General features: G+C 50.8%; 1 protein-coding gene across 3 annotated transcripts; it reads left to right on the forward strand.

Moving 5' to 3' along the window:
* Positions 1-65: 65 nt before the first annotated feature.
* Positions 66-18,032, forward strand: TMEM38A (transmembrane protein 38A). 3 transcript variants are annotated; one of them, XM_059389318.1, is made up of 7 exons: positions 66-613; positions 1,021-1,074; positions 11,691-11,847; positions 12,127-12,311; positions 14,007-14,094; positions 15,551-15,668; positions 16,454-16,992. In XM_059389318.1, exons 3-7 carry the CDS (start codon positions 11,720-11,722, stop codon positions 16,691-16,693), a joined length of 759 nt encoding a protein of 252 aa, XP_059245301.1. In that variant the 5' UTR covers positions 66-613; positions 1,021-1,074; positions 11,691-11,719; the 3' UTR covers positions 16,694-16,992. The 3 variants fall into 3 exon arrangements, with proteins under 3 accessions (XP_059245301.1, XP_059245299.1, XP_059245298.1); XM_059389316.1 differs by lacking the exon at positions 66-613 and having other exon boundaries at positions 883-1,074; positions 16,899-18,032; XM_059389315.1 differs by lacking the exon at positions 66-613 and having other exon boundaries at positions 883-1,074.
* The last annotated feature ends 684 nt before the right edge of the window (positions 18,033-18,716 follow it).

An 18,716-nucleotide genomic window follows, 5' to 3' on the forward strand; every position in this document is an offset into this window, starting at 1 on the left:
GCGCCCCTTCTCGCTAGGGAGGCCCAGGGGTAGCGAAGAAAGGGCGGGGCGAGAGTGTGACGTCACCCAAAACTGGCACCAACCCGGGCGAGGTTGGGTTACGCACTGGAGGCGTGCGGCGCAGCCGTGAGACCCCTGCGCGCTGCAGAATTAGTGCCATAGCTTTTCCTTCTGGGCTGGGGTCTCCCAGGCGGCTTCTGGAGAAACCCGGCCTCCTGACCACTGAGCTGCGCAGAGGAATGGGTGCTGCTGTAGTGGACTCTCCCGGGCATGGTTTCCCGCGGGGAGGAGGTTCCTCCTGAGCCCAATGGAAGGCAGGGATTCCCCCCTAGGCTAGAGTTAACGAGGGTGCGGAGGTCCGACCGAGCTGTCCCTTTGGAGAACAGGGTTCCTGGTGGGGAATGGAGGTCATGACTTACAGAGCCCCACAGAGGACTAGGGTCATGAAAGCTCCATAGAGGACGGGGGTCTTGACACTCTAGGGCACGGGAAGATGGGGTTCACCACTTGTCGAGACCCACAGAGGATGCAGGTCCCGATCCAAGGCTCCAGAGGACATGGGTCCTAATTGAGTCCCACCAGGACAGGGTCCTGACCGACCCGTCCCTTCTGGGTGAGTTCTGTGCGGGAAGGACACCCCCCCCCCCCGCCATGGAGACCTACCCTGTCCAACTCACACCACAGGGACACCCCTGCACCCTACCTCGCTGGGCTGAAGGGGGTCGTGATGGCCCGAGGCACAGAGTATGGGACACCCTACTGGGCTTTATGGGACAGGACGGTCCCACGACCCGCCCCGGGGCCAGCGGTCGTCCCTCCTCTCCCGCGGGGGCCGGGTTGGGGGCGGTGCCTGGCGGGCGGGGGCGGGTCCTGCGGCGGGGGCGCAGTCACCCGGCGGCGGGCTGCGGGACGTACGGGGCCGGGGGCTGGGGTGGAACCCGGTGGGCGCCATGGAGCTGCTCTCGGCGCTGAGCCTCGGTGAGCTGGCGCTCAGCTTCTCGCGGGTGCCGCTCTTTCCAGTCTTCGACCTCAGCTACTTCATCGTCTCCATTCTCTACCTCAAGTATGAGCCAGGTGAGCCAGAGCCAGCAGTCCGCGGGGGCTGGCATCGCGGGGCGGGGGGTGGGGGTAAACCTGCGGGTCGCGGGGAGGGGGAAGCCTTAGATCATGGCGGGGCACAGTACCAGGGACTGCTTCGGGGGAGCAGCAGGTGCTGGGATCGTGCTGTTCTTCCACAAGGAGTGGGCGGGGGGCGGCGGGGGGAAGACGAGGGAGGGCAAGGAGAGAAGCCCTCGGGATTGTGGGGCTGGGGGAGTAGGAGCGGATGAGGGCTGGATGGCAGGAGAGGAATGCAATTGTATAGAAGAGGGGGAACGGGTGCTCGGGAGGGGGCTGGAAGAGAAGGTCAGGGGTCCCGGCGGGGTCGCATGAATTTTGGCAAGCGGCATAGGTCGCGGTGAAAGCGCAGACTGGGGTCGGTGCTGCCCGTCAGTCCAGATGTCCTGGCCGCCCGCAGCCGTGACCTCCCTCCTTGCCCTTGGCGCGCAGAGCCGGAGCGGCTCAGTGTCTATATAAGGACCGGCAGTGCTGGGGGCAGTAATCCGGTTCAGAGAAAGTGACACCGGTGCCCCCGCTGCTCTGCGGCCCTCAGCCCTCGGGCAATCTCCCCTCCTCCTCCGACAGAGCGAAGCTGGGTCTCCCGCGCCCGGCGGGAATTCTTCCAGCGGTGGCGCGGATCCTTTCCACTTACTGAGCAGAATCTGCCCTAGGGCAGGGTGATTTGGGGTTAGCTAACCCAGCCAGCCCCAGACCGCCCCCTCCACCCCCCGCAGAGAATCTCAGAAAGGAAGAAAGATTCTGCTTCTTGGGGTTTTTTAAAAGCATTTTTTTTAGATGATGGTAAATAGCCTCCTTAGAGTGTGGTCTATTTTTAGATAAGCCTCACTGAGTATTTCTTGTTCATCTCCTAGCGTTTTAACTGTTATAGCACACCAGCCAACTACAGGGACTAAAGAATTTAGCTTTAGAAAAGGGATCGATCATCTGGAAACTTTTTGACTGTTTCTCACACTTAGATGTAAATTCCTCTATATTCTTCTCTCAGGACTGAAATAGCTTTTTTTTTTTTTTTCCAGATTGTAAAAATAGGTGCTTCTTTGTTTTTAAAAATCAAGCTGAGAAACAGAAAGGAAAAAAGATCCTTACAGTTGAGGTATTGCAGGCCCTTCTAGACCTCTATTCCATGCGTTTATAACCCTGTAGTTAGAGATGGTAAAGCACGATTTTATGCAAATAGGATCATATTCTGCTTGCCAAGTGTTTTTGTTCTGTTTTATTTTTGCCCGTCCACAAGCCAGAGCCTATTCTTTAAAAGCTATTCTGCAGATCAGTTACTTTGCAAAGCAAAATAAGCTTTGTGTTGTCTTAGCACGGGCCAGGACTGCATTTCCTGTCCAAGACAGATTTTGGTGGTTCATGCCGATTCCTGGGCAAGTACAGAACCTAGCACACCTTGGGAAATCTTAAACTGTGGAGGGCTGGCACTTCAGAGGGATGTAGGACACAAATGTCTGGAGGAAAGAGGTCTTCAGGCTGGCCGGGAGTATGGTGGGGGGGGGTGGTCCTAGAAATTTCTGCCAGAGTGAATAAGTCACCTGAACTAGAGGTACTGGAGCCTGAAGGTTCCTGAAGATGGGGAAGTCCAGTGGTTCATAACCTGCTTATATTAAAGGCTCATGGGGGCTCTTAAACCCCCATCTCACCTCCACTCCAGACAAACTGAATCAGAATATTTGGGATAGGGCCATCCCTGCATGCTTATGTTTCAGGGTCCCCTCCCCAGTGATTCCTGCATGCCTTCAAGATTGAGAAACCCCTGCCCAGTTCAAATGCCCTCGGTTTGCAATTGAGGAAGTAGGAAATAGTGGCTAAGCTAATTTACATGCCCAACCTGTGGTCCCATGGCTGGTAAATGCAGCCTTGGGACTCAAACCCAGGTCTGCTGGACCCCAAGACTCACTCCAATTGCTGAGATACTTGCTTCCCTTTAGAAAAGGGAGGGGTTGGGCTTAGCTGTTAGCCCCCCACCCCACCCCATCCTGTTTGTTGCTCCTGCTGAGCCTCTACGAATGTTTCTTAGAATCTGTGTACTGACTACAGGAGCAGCCACAGAATCTGCGGGGGCCTCCCCACTCAGAAAGTAGAATTTCAAGATGGTGACAGCAGCGCTAAAGTATATGTGGGACCTTTCTGAACACAGGGGCCTGGGCAATGGCACAGGTAGCACACCTGTGGAGCTGAGAGCCATGCTGGCTTTTAGGGAAAATCTCTGAATTAGGAGTCAGCCTCTACCACTGAACACCAGGCTGGTGTCTGCACCTCGGTGAGGTTCAGCTCACTCATCTGTTAAACAGGCTCGTCGGAACATAATCCCAAACTCTTCTGCCAGGCTATTGTAAAGATGTATTGAGAACTTTCTCCATAGTAGGGTCTAAGGCACTTGGGAGAGGTAGTTACAATTATTTGTAAGGACGTAGGAGGATGTGTTTCCCGAGATGCAGGCATTTTCTGGGTCAGGCTTTCGTGAGAATCCTGAATGAGGACAGATCTTAGAGTGTGGTCCTCAGATGAACAGCATCTGTGGCCCCTGGGAGCTGGTTAAGAAATGCAGAATGCCAGCCCACCCTCCCCCCCACCCTCAGACCCGCTGAATCAGAATCTGCATAATATTTAAGGAAGGATGGACTAAAAGAGGCAGGAGCTCCTTATTAGAACCTGGAGCTCCTTAATACAGCAGGGAGGAGAAGATCTGGCTCACCTCCCGGTTCCCTAGTTCTATCCAAGAAGAGAAGAAAAAGCAGTGGATGTCGGCTGCATGGTTGAACGAATGAATGACAGTCCTGGATCCTTTTAAGCCTTGACCTGTCCCAAGAACCTTCCAGACCAGTGGTTCTCAAATATACCTCCACATTAAACTCACCTGGGGAGCTTTTCAGAACCCTCTTGTTCCCACAGCACCCTTCCACTTAAATTAGAATCGCTGTGCACGTTACCAGTGTCAGTATGTCTTTTTTAAGTTCCCCAGATGCGAACCAGTTCTGTGTAAACAGTGCTGCCCAGGTCTTTGCACAAGTGACAGGGCCAGATCATTCTCTGTGGTGGAGGCCATCACAGGCATTTCAAGATATATCACAGCATCCCTGTGGCTCAGCCTACTAGATGCTGGTAGCATGTAGTTGTGACGACCAGAATGTGACAGCCAGTTGTGAGAACCAGAAATGTCCCCAGATGTAGTTGCCCTCAGTTGAGAAGCAGTGATCTAGACCAAGTCCCAAACGCCCAGTGCTTTCAAGGACCAGGCAGGTGATGTCTGGGAAGCGGTCTGCCAGCCACGTGAGGACTGTTCCCAGGTGAGACCCAGTTGTGCACATCTTCGCCTGATTGCAGCAAGAACCACCAGAAGTGATGTTTCAAGGGAAGCTGGAAGTGCGATATGCAGTTCCCTATGTGTATATATTCGGCTGTTCAGACATTTTTTTTTAATTTGTTTAAAAAAATTTAAAAAAATTGTTTTAAATAAAACAATTAACATTTTTTTTCTTTTTAAGAAGTTAATGGGCTATTTTCTAGAGCAGTTAGATCCACAGCAAAATTAAGCTGCAAGTATGATTTTCGTGTACTCTTTGACTTCCTCTCCATCAACATTCTGCACAGAGGAGTACCTTTGTCATAATCCAGGAGCCCGTTTCATTATTATTATAATATCACTATCACATATCATCAACCAAAGTCTAGAATTTACATTAGGGCTACTTGGTGTTGTACGTTTTGTGGATTTCACCAATTGTATAATGTGTATCCACTGTTAGGTTATCCTACAGATAATTTCACTAACCTAAAAATCCCCCAAGCTCCCCATGAGCATCCTGCCCCCTCCCTCCCTCAAGTCCTGGACAACCCCTGATCTTTTCATCATCTCCATAGTTTTGCCTTTTGCAGAATGTCATAGAATTGCAACCAGTGTGTAGCCTTTTTAGTCTGGCCTCTTTCACTGAGCGGTATGCATTTAAGGTTCTTCCATGTCTTTTCGTGGCTGGAAAGCTCATTTCTTTTCATTGCTGAGTAATCTCCCAGGGTACGTATGCACCATAGTTACTTATTCACCTACTGAAAGACATCTAGGTTGCAGGTTGAACATCTAAAATACTGTGGGACTAACAAGACAGCTCCTTGAGCCCTGTTTTGAGACCTCTGGCACGAACTCTAAGCTTTTTGAGGGTGAAGGGCTGCCTTTCCTCCAACCTTCCAAAAATCTGTCACAGGGGAAGAAACCAAGGCAGACAGCTGAGCTCCTTCAAGTCACTGAGAAGCTCTGTAAATACACCTCCCATGTTTGGACCTCAGACTAAATAGTGCAGAGCCATGGCTTTGCTGAAAGTGCCCTGGGGAACCTTCTAGTGCTTCCCTGCCTTCCATAGACAGGACTCTAACCCCCAGAGAGGGAATGCTGGGATGCCCATCCCAGGCCAGAGCTAGGGACGTGATCAGGGTTTCCTCCTCCCTCCTCAGGCAGAGCTGATTTTTATAAATCCATCAGCTAAAATTTCCACCCACAGGTACTTTCCATTTCAGTTCAGCTCCAGGAATAACTCGTGCATAATTGCTAAGCTCTAAGCAATTTCTTTTTGTTCTCACCGGCGCCCTTTGAAATGGGTAATAGCACCGGTGTGACCACCTGACCCAGGTTCTGTTAAGACAAGCACCAGAAGCCCCATGTCCTGGGAACCCCTCAGTCCCAGGCAAATCAGGCTGACTGGTCCCTCTAGACAGCACCCCCATTATGCACAAACGCACCCATTGAAACCCGGAGAGAGGAGTGACTAACCAAGCTCACCCGGCGAGAGGGGAGGGCTTTGGTGGCAAACCTGGGATTGCAGCCCACTTTCTCGTGGTTCCTGATGCTCCCCCAGAACCCAGCAAGAGAAACCAGGAAGGAGTATGGCAAAGGGAATGAGCCAAAGAGAAGGTTCTCGGCACTGCCTTGCTGTGTGATCTTCAGGGCAGGCCCATCCCCCATCAGCCTCCGTCTTCTCCAGTGTGGCAATGAGGAGACTGACCTTGGTCTTCTGGGTTGCTGAGACAAATAAGTTTGATAATGCTAAGAATCATCTTGATAATCACCCACACCGCCTTGAATCACCAATACAACTTGGGAAGAGGGTACTCTCATCTTCTTCTTTGGAAAGCAGAGGAAGCTGAGGCTGGCAGGGAATAGTCATTTGTCCAAGGCCACACCAGAGAGAGTGAGCAGCAGGGGCAAACCTTGGTCTGTGACTTTTCTACCAGGACTCACCCATGGTGCAAACACTGGAGCCTGCTTTACTCCCACTACCTGCGGCCCCACCCCCACCCCCTGCTCCCTGGACTCAGTCCCTGGGATGGTCCCAGAGGGCACCAGAGTGACCCTGGAAAGAATTCAACCCCTAACAGTTATTTTTAGATGCAGAGGTATCCATTTCTGCAAAACATGGGTGCCTCACCTGACCCAAGCCCTTGGAGGACCCACCAGCTGCTCCAAAGGATTAACTCTCAGCTGGCAGCATTTTTAAATAGACACCCCAGGGAAGAGAAGAGAACATTCTGCCTAATACTGTAGGACCTTTGTCAATGCTGAGACTTAGGACAACCTCGAGGGCAGGGAGAAGATGCGCTGTGGGCTTGTAACTCCAGAGTGAGATCGAGGAGGGAAATTTCAATTCCTGCCCTTGTCAGGAGCTGGGCAAAGAAGGGACTGGGGTTCGCACCTGGCAGAAGTAGTGGGACACAGAGGAAAAATGGTTTGTCCAAGGTCTCATGGTTAGTTGGGGATGGCAAAGAGAAAGGGGAGTGTGCTTACAACTTTCTTTCAGACTTTTATTAAGCAAGTTTCCTGATTATAAAATGTAGTTTGTGCAAGAGAATGGAGAGAGAACTTGGGTTCTATTCCTATGTTAGCATGTCTTACAGCAGAGAAAAATAAATATGGCACTTGAAAATATTGTGCTCCGTGAAAGAGCGAGAGGTAAAAGACTATGTTATATGATTCCACCAAATGAAGTATGTAAGTTCAGAACATTTTCCTTCCTCCAAAAGGAAACCCCAGCCCCATGAGCAGTAAGTCCCCACCCTCTCCTCCCCCAGCGCCCCCCCCTCGAAGTCACCAGTCTACTTTCTGTTTTTGTGGATTTGCCTGTTCTGAACATTTCATACAGATGACCTCACACACTGTGGGACCCTTTGTGTCTGACTTCTTTCACTTAGCATGTTTGCAAGATTTGTTTTCATGTTGTAGGACTTCATTCCCCTTTAAGGCGGAATGATATTCCATTGTGTGACTCTACCACATCTTGTTTAACCATTCATCTATTGGGGGACACTTGGGTTGTTTCCACCTTTTGGCAAATTGTAGATAGTGCTACCATGAACATGATTTTTTAAAAAAGATTTTATTTATTTATTTGACAGAGAGAGATCCCAAGTAGGCAGAGAGGTGGGTGGGGGCAGGGAGGGGGAAGAAGGTGCTCCCCACTGAGCAGAGAGCCCCATGTGGGGCTTGATCCCAGGATCCCAAGATCATGACCTAAGCTGAAGGCAGAGGCTTTAACCCACTGAGCCACCCAGACGCCCCGTGAACATGATTTTTTTAAGAGCCTTCCAGAACCTTTTGCTAGGTTCTCCAGTAGGATATAGCATGGTTCCCCACTGCCCACCTTCTGCTCCTGGACCTCTGATCATGACCATCAGAGAGGGAGCAAGTGGTCAGGATCTGATAGGAGGCTGGTGGAACCCTGTGTGATGAACATCATGTCCCTCTTGCCTATTGGCTTTCCAGGGGGACTCTTGTTTTTACTAGTTTTGATGATTAAGTATTTCATACACACAGAATAAATATCATGGACATCTTTCTCCCCTCCAAACAGATTTAACAGATGTGAACATAGATTTGCTTCAGATGGTTTTCTTAAAGACTTTATTTATTTATTTATTTATTTATTTGAGGGCGCCTGGGTGGCTCAGTGGGTAAGCCACTACCTTCGGCTCAGGTCATGATCTCGGGATCCTGGGATCAAGTCCCGCATCGGGCTCTCTGCTCAGCGGGGAGCCTGCTTCCTCCTCTCTCTCTCTCTCTGCCTGCTTTTGCCTACTTGTGATCTCTCTCTCTCTGTCAAATAAATAAATAAATAAATAAATAAGAAAAAAGATTAAAAAAAAGAGAGAGAGAGAGAATGAGTGCAAGTTGGGGAAGGGGCAGAGGAAGAGGGAGAGAATCTCAAGCAGACTCTGAGTGGCACACAGAGCCAACTTCATGGTTCTTAGAGTAAAAGATCCTACAATGACCCTGTTCCAAGTAAGGTCACATGCTGAGGTTCTGGTGGGCACGAATGCTGAGCAGGAGGACCCTAGTCCCCCATATAACTCGCTGCAAGTGGGAATAATGATCCGTATATCATGTGCGGCTAACAGCTCTTGAGGATGGAGTGAAGGGGTATAGTTTCCTAGAACAAAATAGTAATGCCCTTACTATCAGTAAGTAATCAGTGAAGTGGGGAGGGTCTCTTATAGTGGGACCCAGAGTGCCCAACACAGCCTCAATGCCTGGGGTGTTCCCTCCACATTTACTAGAAGGGGAGCTCCATGAGGGCGGGAGTTCATTCACTCCCAGCTGTTTATTGGGTGGCTGCTATTTGGCAGGCCTAGCGCTGTGCACTGGGCGTGCAGCAGCAGGTAAGACTGAGGAGGTCCCCCTACTCACCAAAGGATTAAGACCAAACCAGTCCGTTGAGTGTATCAACAGTATGGATCCGTATTCATGTCAGTGGCTTTGCCCGGGGTGCAGGTCATGGAGAGACCAAGCATTCAGACTCAGGTTAGAGACTAAAGGCATTCAATTTCTAGAAACAACGTGACTTTTTGTTTAAGGTTTTTTGTTTTGTTTTGTTTTGTTTTTTTGAGAGAGAGAGGGCGCACGAGCAGGGGGCGGGGCAGTGGGAGAAGCAGAATTCCTGCTGAGCAGGGAGCCCAGTGTGGTGCCAGATCCCAGGACCCCGAGGTCAAGATCTGAACCGAACGCAGACACCCAATCAACTGAGCCACCCAGGTGCCCCCAAAGTGACAAAAAACAGGGTGACAGGGTGGCTCAGTCAGTTCGGCACCCAACTTTTGATTTTGGCTCAGGTCGAGCCCTGCATTGGGCTCCACACTCAGCAGGGAGTCTGCTTGAGATTCTCTCTCTCCCTCTGCCCCTTCCTCCTCTTGTGCTCTCTCGCGTGTACGCTCTTTCTCTCTGAAATACATAAACACAGCTTAAAAAAAAAAAAAAAAGAGGGGCACCTTGTGTATAGATTCTAATAATCACCACCACAGTTGGGGTACAGAATGGTTCTGGCACCCCAAAGGAACTCCCTTGCGATGTTCCTTTATAGTTATATCCTCCTCCGAGCCCTAACGCCTGGTGACCACTGATCTACTCTTTGCCACGTATCGCTATGTTTTTTTTTTTACTTGGAGAAAGTCATAGAAATGATACCATATAGTATGTAACCTTCTCTTTTCTTTTTAAAGATTTATTTGAGAGAGAGAGCAGGAGTGAGGGAGGGACAGAGGGAGAGGGACAGAGAGTCTTAAGCAGGCTCCACACTGGCCGACTGAGATGCTTCAGGGTGGGGTTCAGGTATCTGGTTTGTAAAGTCCCCCAGCAATGCTGATATACAAACAAAAGGAAGGTAAGTGCACTGAGCCCTTTTCTTGACAAATGGGATTCTGTTTCTTTTTTTTACTTATTTGACAGAGACAGAGAGAGAGAGATCACAAGTAGGCAGAGCAGCAGGCCGGCGGGGGGGGCGGGGTGGAGGGTGGCATGTGGGGAAGCAGGCTTCCTGCTGAGCAGAGAGCCCGATGCAGGGCTTGATCTCAGGACCCTGAGATCATGACCTGAGCTGAAGGCAGAGGCTCAACCCACTGAGCCACCCAGGTGCCCCGGGATTCCTGTTTCTGTTTGCTAAGCAAGATCATTTTTTTGTGTGTGTTTTGTTGCCTTGGGTTTATAAAAAGACTCAGTTGACTATCATTTATAAGTCTGTATCCTCAGTTACAGAAACTGAAATAAGTTACATTTTTTCTGTCATTCATTTTATTTTATAACAGCTTCATTAAGCCGTAATTCACATACCACCCATTTATAGCATCCCATTAGTTGGTTTTCAGTATATTCGCAGAATTGTACAACCATCACGTCCAAAAGAAATCTGTAGCCTTTAGCTACACCCTCCTATATCCCCCATTCCCTCCAGCCTTAAGCAACCTCTAATCTACTTTCTCTTAGTGTTAAAAATTAAATAAAATACCAAGACCCATAATAGGATAAAGTCCACAGGGTCATGGGAGCCCAGAGGCAGGAGTGACTGACCCAGCAAAGCAAGGAAGCCTTCCTAGAGGAGGTGGCATTTGTGCTTGGCCATTTTTGCTTTTGTGTCTTTGCTCCTTCTGTGCCACTAGCTTGTAACAGAAGACAACAAGTGTTGGGGAGGAGGTGGAGGAGTTGGAACCCTTGTGAACAGCTGATAGGAATATAAACTGGTGCAGCCACCATGGAAAACAATATGGCCGTTCCTCAAACAAGTTAAACATCGAACTACCATTTGGCCCATCACTTCCATTCTGGGTGTATCCCCAGAAGAGTTGAAAGCAGGAATTCAAATTGATATTGTTTCACTTATGTTCTTAGCAGCATTATTCGTCATCGCCAAAAGGTAGAAATAACTCCAATGTCCATCGATGGGTGAGTGGGTAAACAAAATGTGGTATATCCATACAACGGAAGATTATTCGGTCTCAGAGAAGAAGGAATTCTGACGCATGCTACAAAATCAGGTTATTATGCTGAGTGAAAGAAGCCAGACACAAGAGGACAAATATGTGTGATTCCACTTACATGAGGTCCCTAGAGGAGTGGAATTCACAGAGACAGGAAGTAGATGGTGGGAGCCAGGGGGCTGAAGGAGGCAACAGAGAATTAGTGTTTAATGGGGACAGAGTTTCAGCTGGGGACAATGAAAAAGTCCTGGAGATGGATGGTGGTGATGGTTACATGACAGTGTGAATGTGCTTCATGCCGCCGAGCTGTTTACTTAGAAATGGTAGCACATTTTATGTATATTTTACCATAATTTTTTTAAAAAGGTAAAAAGAAGGAGAGACCAAGAGGACAGGCATGAGCTTGTAGGGATCTTGGCATCAGCCCAAGTCAGAAGCAGCCGCATGGAAGCGTTCTCATCTGTACATCGCTCCCTCTCCACATCACCCTCTCTTGTAGGGATGAGAGTGACCGCTTGGCTGTGGTTATCAATGAGGATTTAGCAACTCCTTCATATAAATGTAAACCCAGTATCTGAGACCTGGAGGGGCTTGCTAAGTGGGACCTGGTGTTACCGTCATTGCCACATCTCTGAGCACGGAAGAAGGAGCCCTGGCCCAGCTCTGCCTTTTCTCCATGTGACCTCAGGCACCTGTCCAGCCTGTCTGAGCCTGGGTTCTTCCTCTGAAATGGGCAAGCTGCAAGGCAGCTGAATTAGGATGGGCTGACTGGAGGGCATGGGGACAAAGCATGCCCTTGCCACTCTGGTGACGGTGGGGAATACCCCTGTGCCCCTCAGGAGCAGTCGAGCTGTCCCGGCGTCATCCCATGGCATCCTGGCTGTGTGCCATGCTGCATTGCTTCGGGAGTTACATCCTGGCTGATCTGCTCCTCGGGGAGCCCCTAATCGACTACTTCAGCAACAATTCCAGCATCCTGCTGGCCACAGCTGTCTGGTAAGCACTGTCCAGCTGGTGGGGTATGGGAGAGCAGATTTGGGGGCAGGGGTGACCCAGCCACCTGGAAGGTGGGCAGTGGGGTTGGAGTCAATGGGGTTGGAGGAAATGGGACCCATCTGCACAACATTCACAGCGGACCTGAGTGCACTGCTGTCCACTGCCCAACTCTTTCCCAAGCCCAGCAAGCCGGGGAGGGGGATCTGGACAAAACCTCAACCCCCCCAGGGACCCTCAATGGTCTGTCTCCCCCTGATGCTCTGCATTCTCTCCCCAAAGGTACTTGATTTTCTTCTGCCCTCTGGACCTCTTTTATAAATGTGTCTGCTTCCTGCCTGTGAAACTTATATTCGTGGCCATGAAGGAGGTAGTGAGAGTCCGCAAGATTGCCGTGGGGATCCATCACGCCCACCACCACTACCACCATGGGTGGTTCGTCATGATTGCCACCGGCTGGGTCAAAGGTAAACAGGACCATGATGACATTGGGAAGTCACCTCCGCTGAGAACCCCTGCTCAGTGATACATGTCTGGCACCCAGGTTGGCACAGACATTGCTCCAGGCTGAGGACTGTTGTGGGAGTCCAGCCTCATTAGCTGACAGCTTTCGAGTAAATGGGAAGATTCTTCCAGAATTTAACTGTCAAAGATAAACAGGCCCACAAGACAATGATGACTATCTCTCAAGCAGGGGTCCTCAGCTGTGACACTACTGATGTTTGGTGCCTGGTCATCCTTTGTGGTGGGTGCTGTCTTGTGCGGGGTAACATGTTGAACAGCATCCCTGGCCTTCTCCCACCAGATGTCAGTAGTGCCCACCTGTGTGACAACCAGAAATCTCTTATCTCATTTGATTCTTAAGACTCTGCTTTAGGAAAAATCTAACATCATCCCCTATTTACTGAGAAGGGAAATGAAATGACTTGCTTATGGTCACACGGCTAAGGGGGTGTAGCTATGTTAGACTCCAGATCCTCAGAATTCAACATCCACATTCTTAACGACTTTGAAGTCCTCCTTTTCCCTTCTCCTTTGGTTATGCTAAGAGGTAGGCCAAGATAGACTTTAAAGCAGAAAATGTTACTAAAAATTAAAGAGGGGCCCTTTATAATGATAGGTCAATCCACTAGGAAGATACAACAATAATAAACATATATGCACCTAAAAATAGCATCAAAATATATAAAGCAAAAACTGAGAGAAGCTAAAGGAGAAATAGACAGTCCAGCAATAATAGTTGTAGAGGTGGACCCAGGAGTAACAAGAAGACAAGGAAAGAAGGCTCGACTTTCTTTTTGCTAATACCATGGGCCTCCTTATCCCTGCTCCCTGATACCAAAGTGAGTACTGCTGACATGCCGGGGCCTACGGGCACACTCCACTGAGCCATAGTGTACTCAGCTCCATTGACACATGGGGCTGGATCAACTGTAGGATGTTGAGCAGCATTCCTGACCTTAACCCACCCGTAGCAGCCCTGCCCCAGTTGCAACAACCAAAAATATTTCCATATATTTCCAAATGCCTCACTGGGGACAAAATCACTCCAGATATGAACCCTTGGTTCATATCAGATATGAACCCACTGGTGGTACATACCAGGTACCTCAGCACAGCCATTTCTGGAGTGGGTGTTCAGCTCTCTTTAGCCAATACATTTGGGGTAAATGGGAAGATTTTTCTAGAATCTCAACCATTATGTCCCATGTGGGTCTCCTGATTTGCTCTCCACAAAGCCTATGCTATAGAACAAATGCCTCAGGGGTATAGTTTGCCTCCCAGAGGGAACATGGCTTAAGAAAGATTGAAAATTTAGAACCCTAAGGAGGAGGAAGACTGAGATGGGGAGCCCTCTAGAAGCCTTATGCACAGTTCAGGGTCCTGGGCTAGGGATATCAGGGCAGACAACCCATATTTGTCCAAGATATGCCTTGGAGATGAGATATGAGCTCAATTCCTTCATGCTGCTTTTACTCCAAATATGCCATGTGACCTTCCTGAGCCTCAGTTTCCCCACTGCAGCTGGTTATTGTACACCCAGGCTCAGTATCTCTCTGGAGAAGACTCTAGGAGCAGTGAAGCTGCTTCCTTGGGAACTCAGCCAAGAAGAGTGGGGAGCTGGAGGTGGCCGGCTCATTCAGGAGCACCCTGTCTCCTAGGCTCTGGCGTCGCCCTCATGTCTAACGTTGAACAGCTGCTCCGAGGGGTCTGGAAGCCAGAGACCAATGAGATCCTGCACATGTCCTTGTGAGTATCCTGTTCCACCCCCCTACCATCCCTCCTGTATGTACAGGTGCCTCCTGGGCCTGACCCTGGGTTGGATGTTCCCAGTAACTTAGAAGCCCCAGCCACTAATTCTGTCTTCCAGAAGCTTCCAGAGGTCATGGAGCATCTTTGGAGCTGAAAGGGAACTGTAACTCTGCCTTGGGGGGAGGAGCAAGCAGAGCCGTAGGGAGATGAGATACTTGATTTGGGTTTTGAAGAGTGAGTAGGAGTTTCCTGGCAAAGGGCAAGCCTCTAGACAGAGGCCAGCACCTCTGCCAACTGTCAAGTGAGAAAAGTACAATGATTCTGCCCAGTTCTGCAGGGTCCCGGTACAGAGTGTGGGTGGGAAGGAGTACAGAGCATTGGTGGAGAACGCAGGGCACAGAGTGTGGGTGGCAAGTGTAGCTGGAACTAGGTAGGCAGGACCACAGGGCAGCATCCAGGACCCAACCTTGGGTCCTGTGCTACATTTAGCCTATACATTTTTAAAAGACCTCATTGGTTTGGGCTCGTTAAATTTTCTCCCAATCTATAATAAAGAAAGTGAGAGCCATTAAAATACGACACTTTTTTAAAAGGCTCACCCATATGCCAAAGAAAATTCCCAGTTCACACTTATCTCATCTCATCCCCCCTGGAGACCTATTCCCACCCTCAGTTCACCGACAAGGAAATGGGGACCCAGAACGTGACGTTGCCTGCTACTAAATGGGCAAGGGTTTTCCCATCCTGCATTCTGTTTCGGCCTCCTGAGCAGAGGGTGAGGGCTTCATGGATTCATGCTCATGAACTCCCTGGCCCTGGTATCTGGTGAGCACTTTGGAAATAATCAGGCAGAATTATCATCATTAAGGACATCAGTGAACCACGGACATCGGGAGCAGAAGTCACAGGGCTCTCTTCTGCAACAAGTTAAAATATTGCAAACCCATCCCATAGGAAAGGAAAGAAAAGTGAAGAAAAACCATGTGTTATAATCCTACCTTCTGGGGGACGTTTTATTGGGGTTTGGTTACACAGACATAGCTGACCGCCTGCATGCCTGACCTGTCTTCAGCCCCTCCAGAGGTCGATCTGATACCACGTGGCCCAAGACCCCACCTTAAATCACATCGTTCCTAACTGGTATGACCCAAAGTCCCCAATGAACAGAAACACTCCTTTCAGGCGGGACATTTCCAGGTGCTGAAAAGAGACCTCCCAGGAGCCAGAGGGGAAAGCCACACCTCTCTTTGGGCCAAGTTAACCCTTTACTGTGCAGAGAGATCCCCCCCCACTCCTTATCTATGCCATGCCGGCAGCTTCCCACCTCCCACTCAGGAGAAGCTGGGATGAAAACTGGGGCCGGTAGCGGGCAGGTGGAGAAGGGGGTCTGGGCCAGAGGGAAAAAGGCCTGGGCTGCGTGGTGCCTCATATTAACAGAGGCTGCCCCCTCCAGCCCCACGAAAGCCAGCCTCTACGGAGCCATACTCTTCACCCTCCAGCAGACCCGCTGGCTCCCGGTGTCCAAAGCCAGCCTCATCTTCGTCTTCACCATGTTCATGGTATCCTGTAAGGTAAGCCGTCCTGCCCTGCCCCACGCCAGCCCACACCTTCCAGGCTGGGAGCTCAGACGTGTGCTCTTGTGTCCCAGAATGGACAGCCCTAAGGCAGGGAGCTGGGGAAGGGAGTCCCTATAGGTCTGTGCATAGGAAGAAGGTCTGATAGGAGGAGGGTCCAGCACGTGGGGACAGGGTGAGGACAATTAAGGCCTTCTGGGCACAGGGCCCAGCCTGGGCAAAGGCCAAAAAGAGGGACAGAAGCACATGGAGTCTGTTTGGAGAATCAGGGCCTCATGCCTTGGTGGTGGAGAGCTGAGAGATAAGACCCGGGAAGGTACACTCAGGACCCCAGGGACTCAGGCTGGATGAGGAATGGTGCTGGTTTCATCCTGAGGCCTTGAGCTGGAGTTAGCTCACCCAGGAAGGGTCTTTGGGAACCACACTGCCCTACCCCATAGATCTGGGGAGCTCTGCTGCTGGCTGCCAGGGAGGGGACCCATTGGTCACTGTTTCTCTCTAGGCCCAGGTGTTGGGGGGCCCCTGATGTTGAGGGGAGAGATCAGTTGTCCCCGTTGCTGTCTGGGGTTTCAGCACCAGAAGTCCTATATCCAGAAAACCTACCATAGTTAGTCATCCTCCTGGGGGTGCGTAAAGCCAGAGGGATGGGTCTTGACTACCTCTGACCTTGACCTGGCTGGCCTTTTCTCCCCTCTTTCCTCCTCTTACCCCCCACATCTTGCTTTCTACCTTGGTCTCTATCTCTCTTGCTGTCTCCCTGTCTCTCTGTTACCCTACCTCAGGTGTTCCTGACGGCCACTCACTCCCACAGCTCCCCTTTTGATGTTCTGGAGGGCTACATCTGCCCTGTGCTGTTTGGGACCGCCTGGGGGGGCAACCATCACCACGACAACCATGGTGGATCCCACGGTGGGTCCCATGGCGGAGGCGGGCCCGGCTCACCACACTCAGCCCTACCTGCTAGGTCCAAGGAGGAGCTGAGTGAGGGCTCCAGGAAGAAGAAGACCAAGAAGGCAGATTAGTGTATGGCCCAGAGGCCTTGAGGGGTGCCAGGGAGAAGACCCGGACCCAGGACCCTCAGAGCCAGTGCGGGAGCATTGTGGGCTCTGCTCTCCCCTCTCCGGGCCTCAACTTCCCAGTCTGCAAACTGGGGCCATGGGGGGGGGGGGGTTAAATGAGATATGGGGGTGAGGAGAGGGTAGAGAGGTCCCTCTCTCTTTCTGCCAGGCCACCAGAGCGACACAGCTTTATTTGGTGGGAGACCCACAGCACCCTGGCAGTGGCCCCAGCCAGAAACCCCAACAGTTATATTCTTGGTTCTACTATTCCCTCTTTAAAACTACATCTGGACTCCAGAAAAACTTCAAGTCAGGTTGAGACTCATGAAATTGATGGACAATTCCTAAGTGTCTGCTGTGAGGCAGCTGCTGCGACTTCCTCTCCTCGTGCCCGCTCCTCCCCGACGGCACTGGGCAAGCTGCCTACTCCGAGCCTCGCATTCCCCATCTGTGTAGTGGAGACCCTCCCCCCCAGCACCTCCGTGTGGAAGTGCTGGTGTGCACCTGGACGTGAACCAGCCTTACCAACTCTAAAGCACCGTGCAGGCGGGAGGGGAGGCCTTGAGGGGTGTTCCTCGTGCTTGACAACGGCTTTGCATTTTAGATTATTTGTGTTCGTGGATCGGAGAACCCCCGCAAGTTACCTGGCACGGAGGGGGCCTTCAGTAGACACATTTGGGCCCGTCTTAAGAGCTTGGGTGGTGGGGAAGGCATGTTGTGATCTTTGGCTTCAGGCAGTCCCGAAACCAAAGAAATGCCGCAAGCTGGGCCGGGGTGCCAAGATCCAGCTCCATCAAGGGCCCCTGGACACTTGCTGTCGGGCCCTAGAAGCTTCGGGCCTCCCCATGCTGGCATCCTCCACTGCTCAGTCATTCAGAGGACTTGGCTTGCTCTGTGCCGAGCCTTGTGCTGCTGCTGGGCGGGCCCAGAATATGCTTCAGGGTGAGTGAGGAACGGTAGCTGAGGCCCCCTGCCCCGACCCCACGGGCCACCTTCATCTCAGCCTGCATCACCAGGACAGCCAGGAGGGCTGGGTAGATTAGGTGTGGCTAGTCTCAGGTGGGGTTTGGGCACGGATGGGGCCGGTTTAGAGCTGTCCTCTGCACTAGGGGGGATCAGAGCAGCAGCCTACATCGGCAGCAAGATCAGCGCGCAGGGTCCCGGGTATTGCCGAGCTGTTGGGAAAGTGCCTTGATCTGGTGACACCTGGGAGCCGGTTGGGTCCTGAGGCTCCCAATGCATCCTCTTGCATGTTTATCAAGGCTCGGCATGAAGGTTCAGCAAATAAATCTGTTGTGGAAGAAGCACATTGGCCTGGCTGATTTATTCCTGCTCTTTCGGCCTCCGGACACGGCAGGGTTCTTTGTCCTTAAAGACGCTCAGAGTTTCCAGGGAGACGAGGCTCCTGGCAGCCCCCCAATGGCCAAGAGGAGATGGAGCCTGTGGGTAGAGTTTGGAGTTCGGAGTTCAGATATTTACTGTGCCACCGACAGATCATGGGGTCTCCCCTTCTCCAAGCCTGTTTGCTTCTTGGGGAATAAGGGTAATGATTATCACTGTCCTTTATGGACAGATGGGGGAATTAACGGGGTGATTGGGGTTTGCAGCTAAGAGGCCATACAGGACCCTGTTAAGAGAACCACTTGGCAATCACACATCTGATAAAGGGATTGTATCCAGAATATATAAAGAAGTCTGAAAACTCAATAATAAAACGGCCCAATTAAAAATGAGTAAGGAATTTGAAAGGACACTTGGCCATGGAGAATATATAGATGACATTTTAAAAAGCACATGAAAAGATGCCCAACATCCTTAGCCATCAGGGAAATCGGTGGGAAGATACCCATTACATTGTCTAGGATGGTTAAATTAAAAAGACTGACCATACTGAGTGCTCGAAAGGATGTGGAGCAACAGGAACTCTCTTCATTCCGTGGGCAGGAATATAAAATGGTGCAGCTGTTCTGGAAGACAGTGACAGTTT

Source organism: Mustela nigripes, chromosome 2 (genome assembly GCF_022355385.1).
Source record: "Mustela nigripes isolate SB6536 chromosome 2, MUSNIG.SB6536, whole genome shotgun sequence".
Classification (NCBI taxonomy): domain Eukaryota; kingdom Metazoa; phylum Chordata; class Mammalia; order Carnivora; family Mustelidae; genus Mustela; species Mustela nigripes.

Coding starts and splice junctions, on each gene's coding strand:
- TMEM38A (XM_059389315.1), top strand. CDS start 951: ATGGAGCTGCTCTCGGCGCTGAGCCTCGGTGAGCTGGCGCTCAGCTTC. Junction 11,848..12,126: donor CTGCTGGCCACAGCTGTCTG/GTAAGCACTGTC, acceptor CTCTCCCCAAAG/GTACTTGATTTTCTTCTGCC. Junction 14,095..15,550: donor GAGATCCTGCACATGTCCTT/GTGAGTATCCTG, acceptor TGCCCCCTCCAG/CCCCACGAAAGCCAGCCTCT.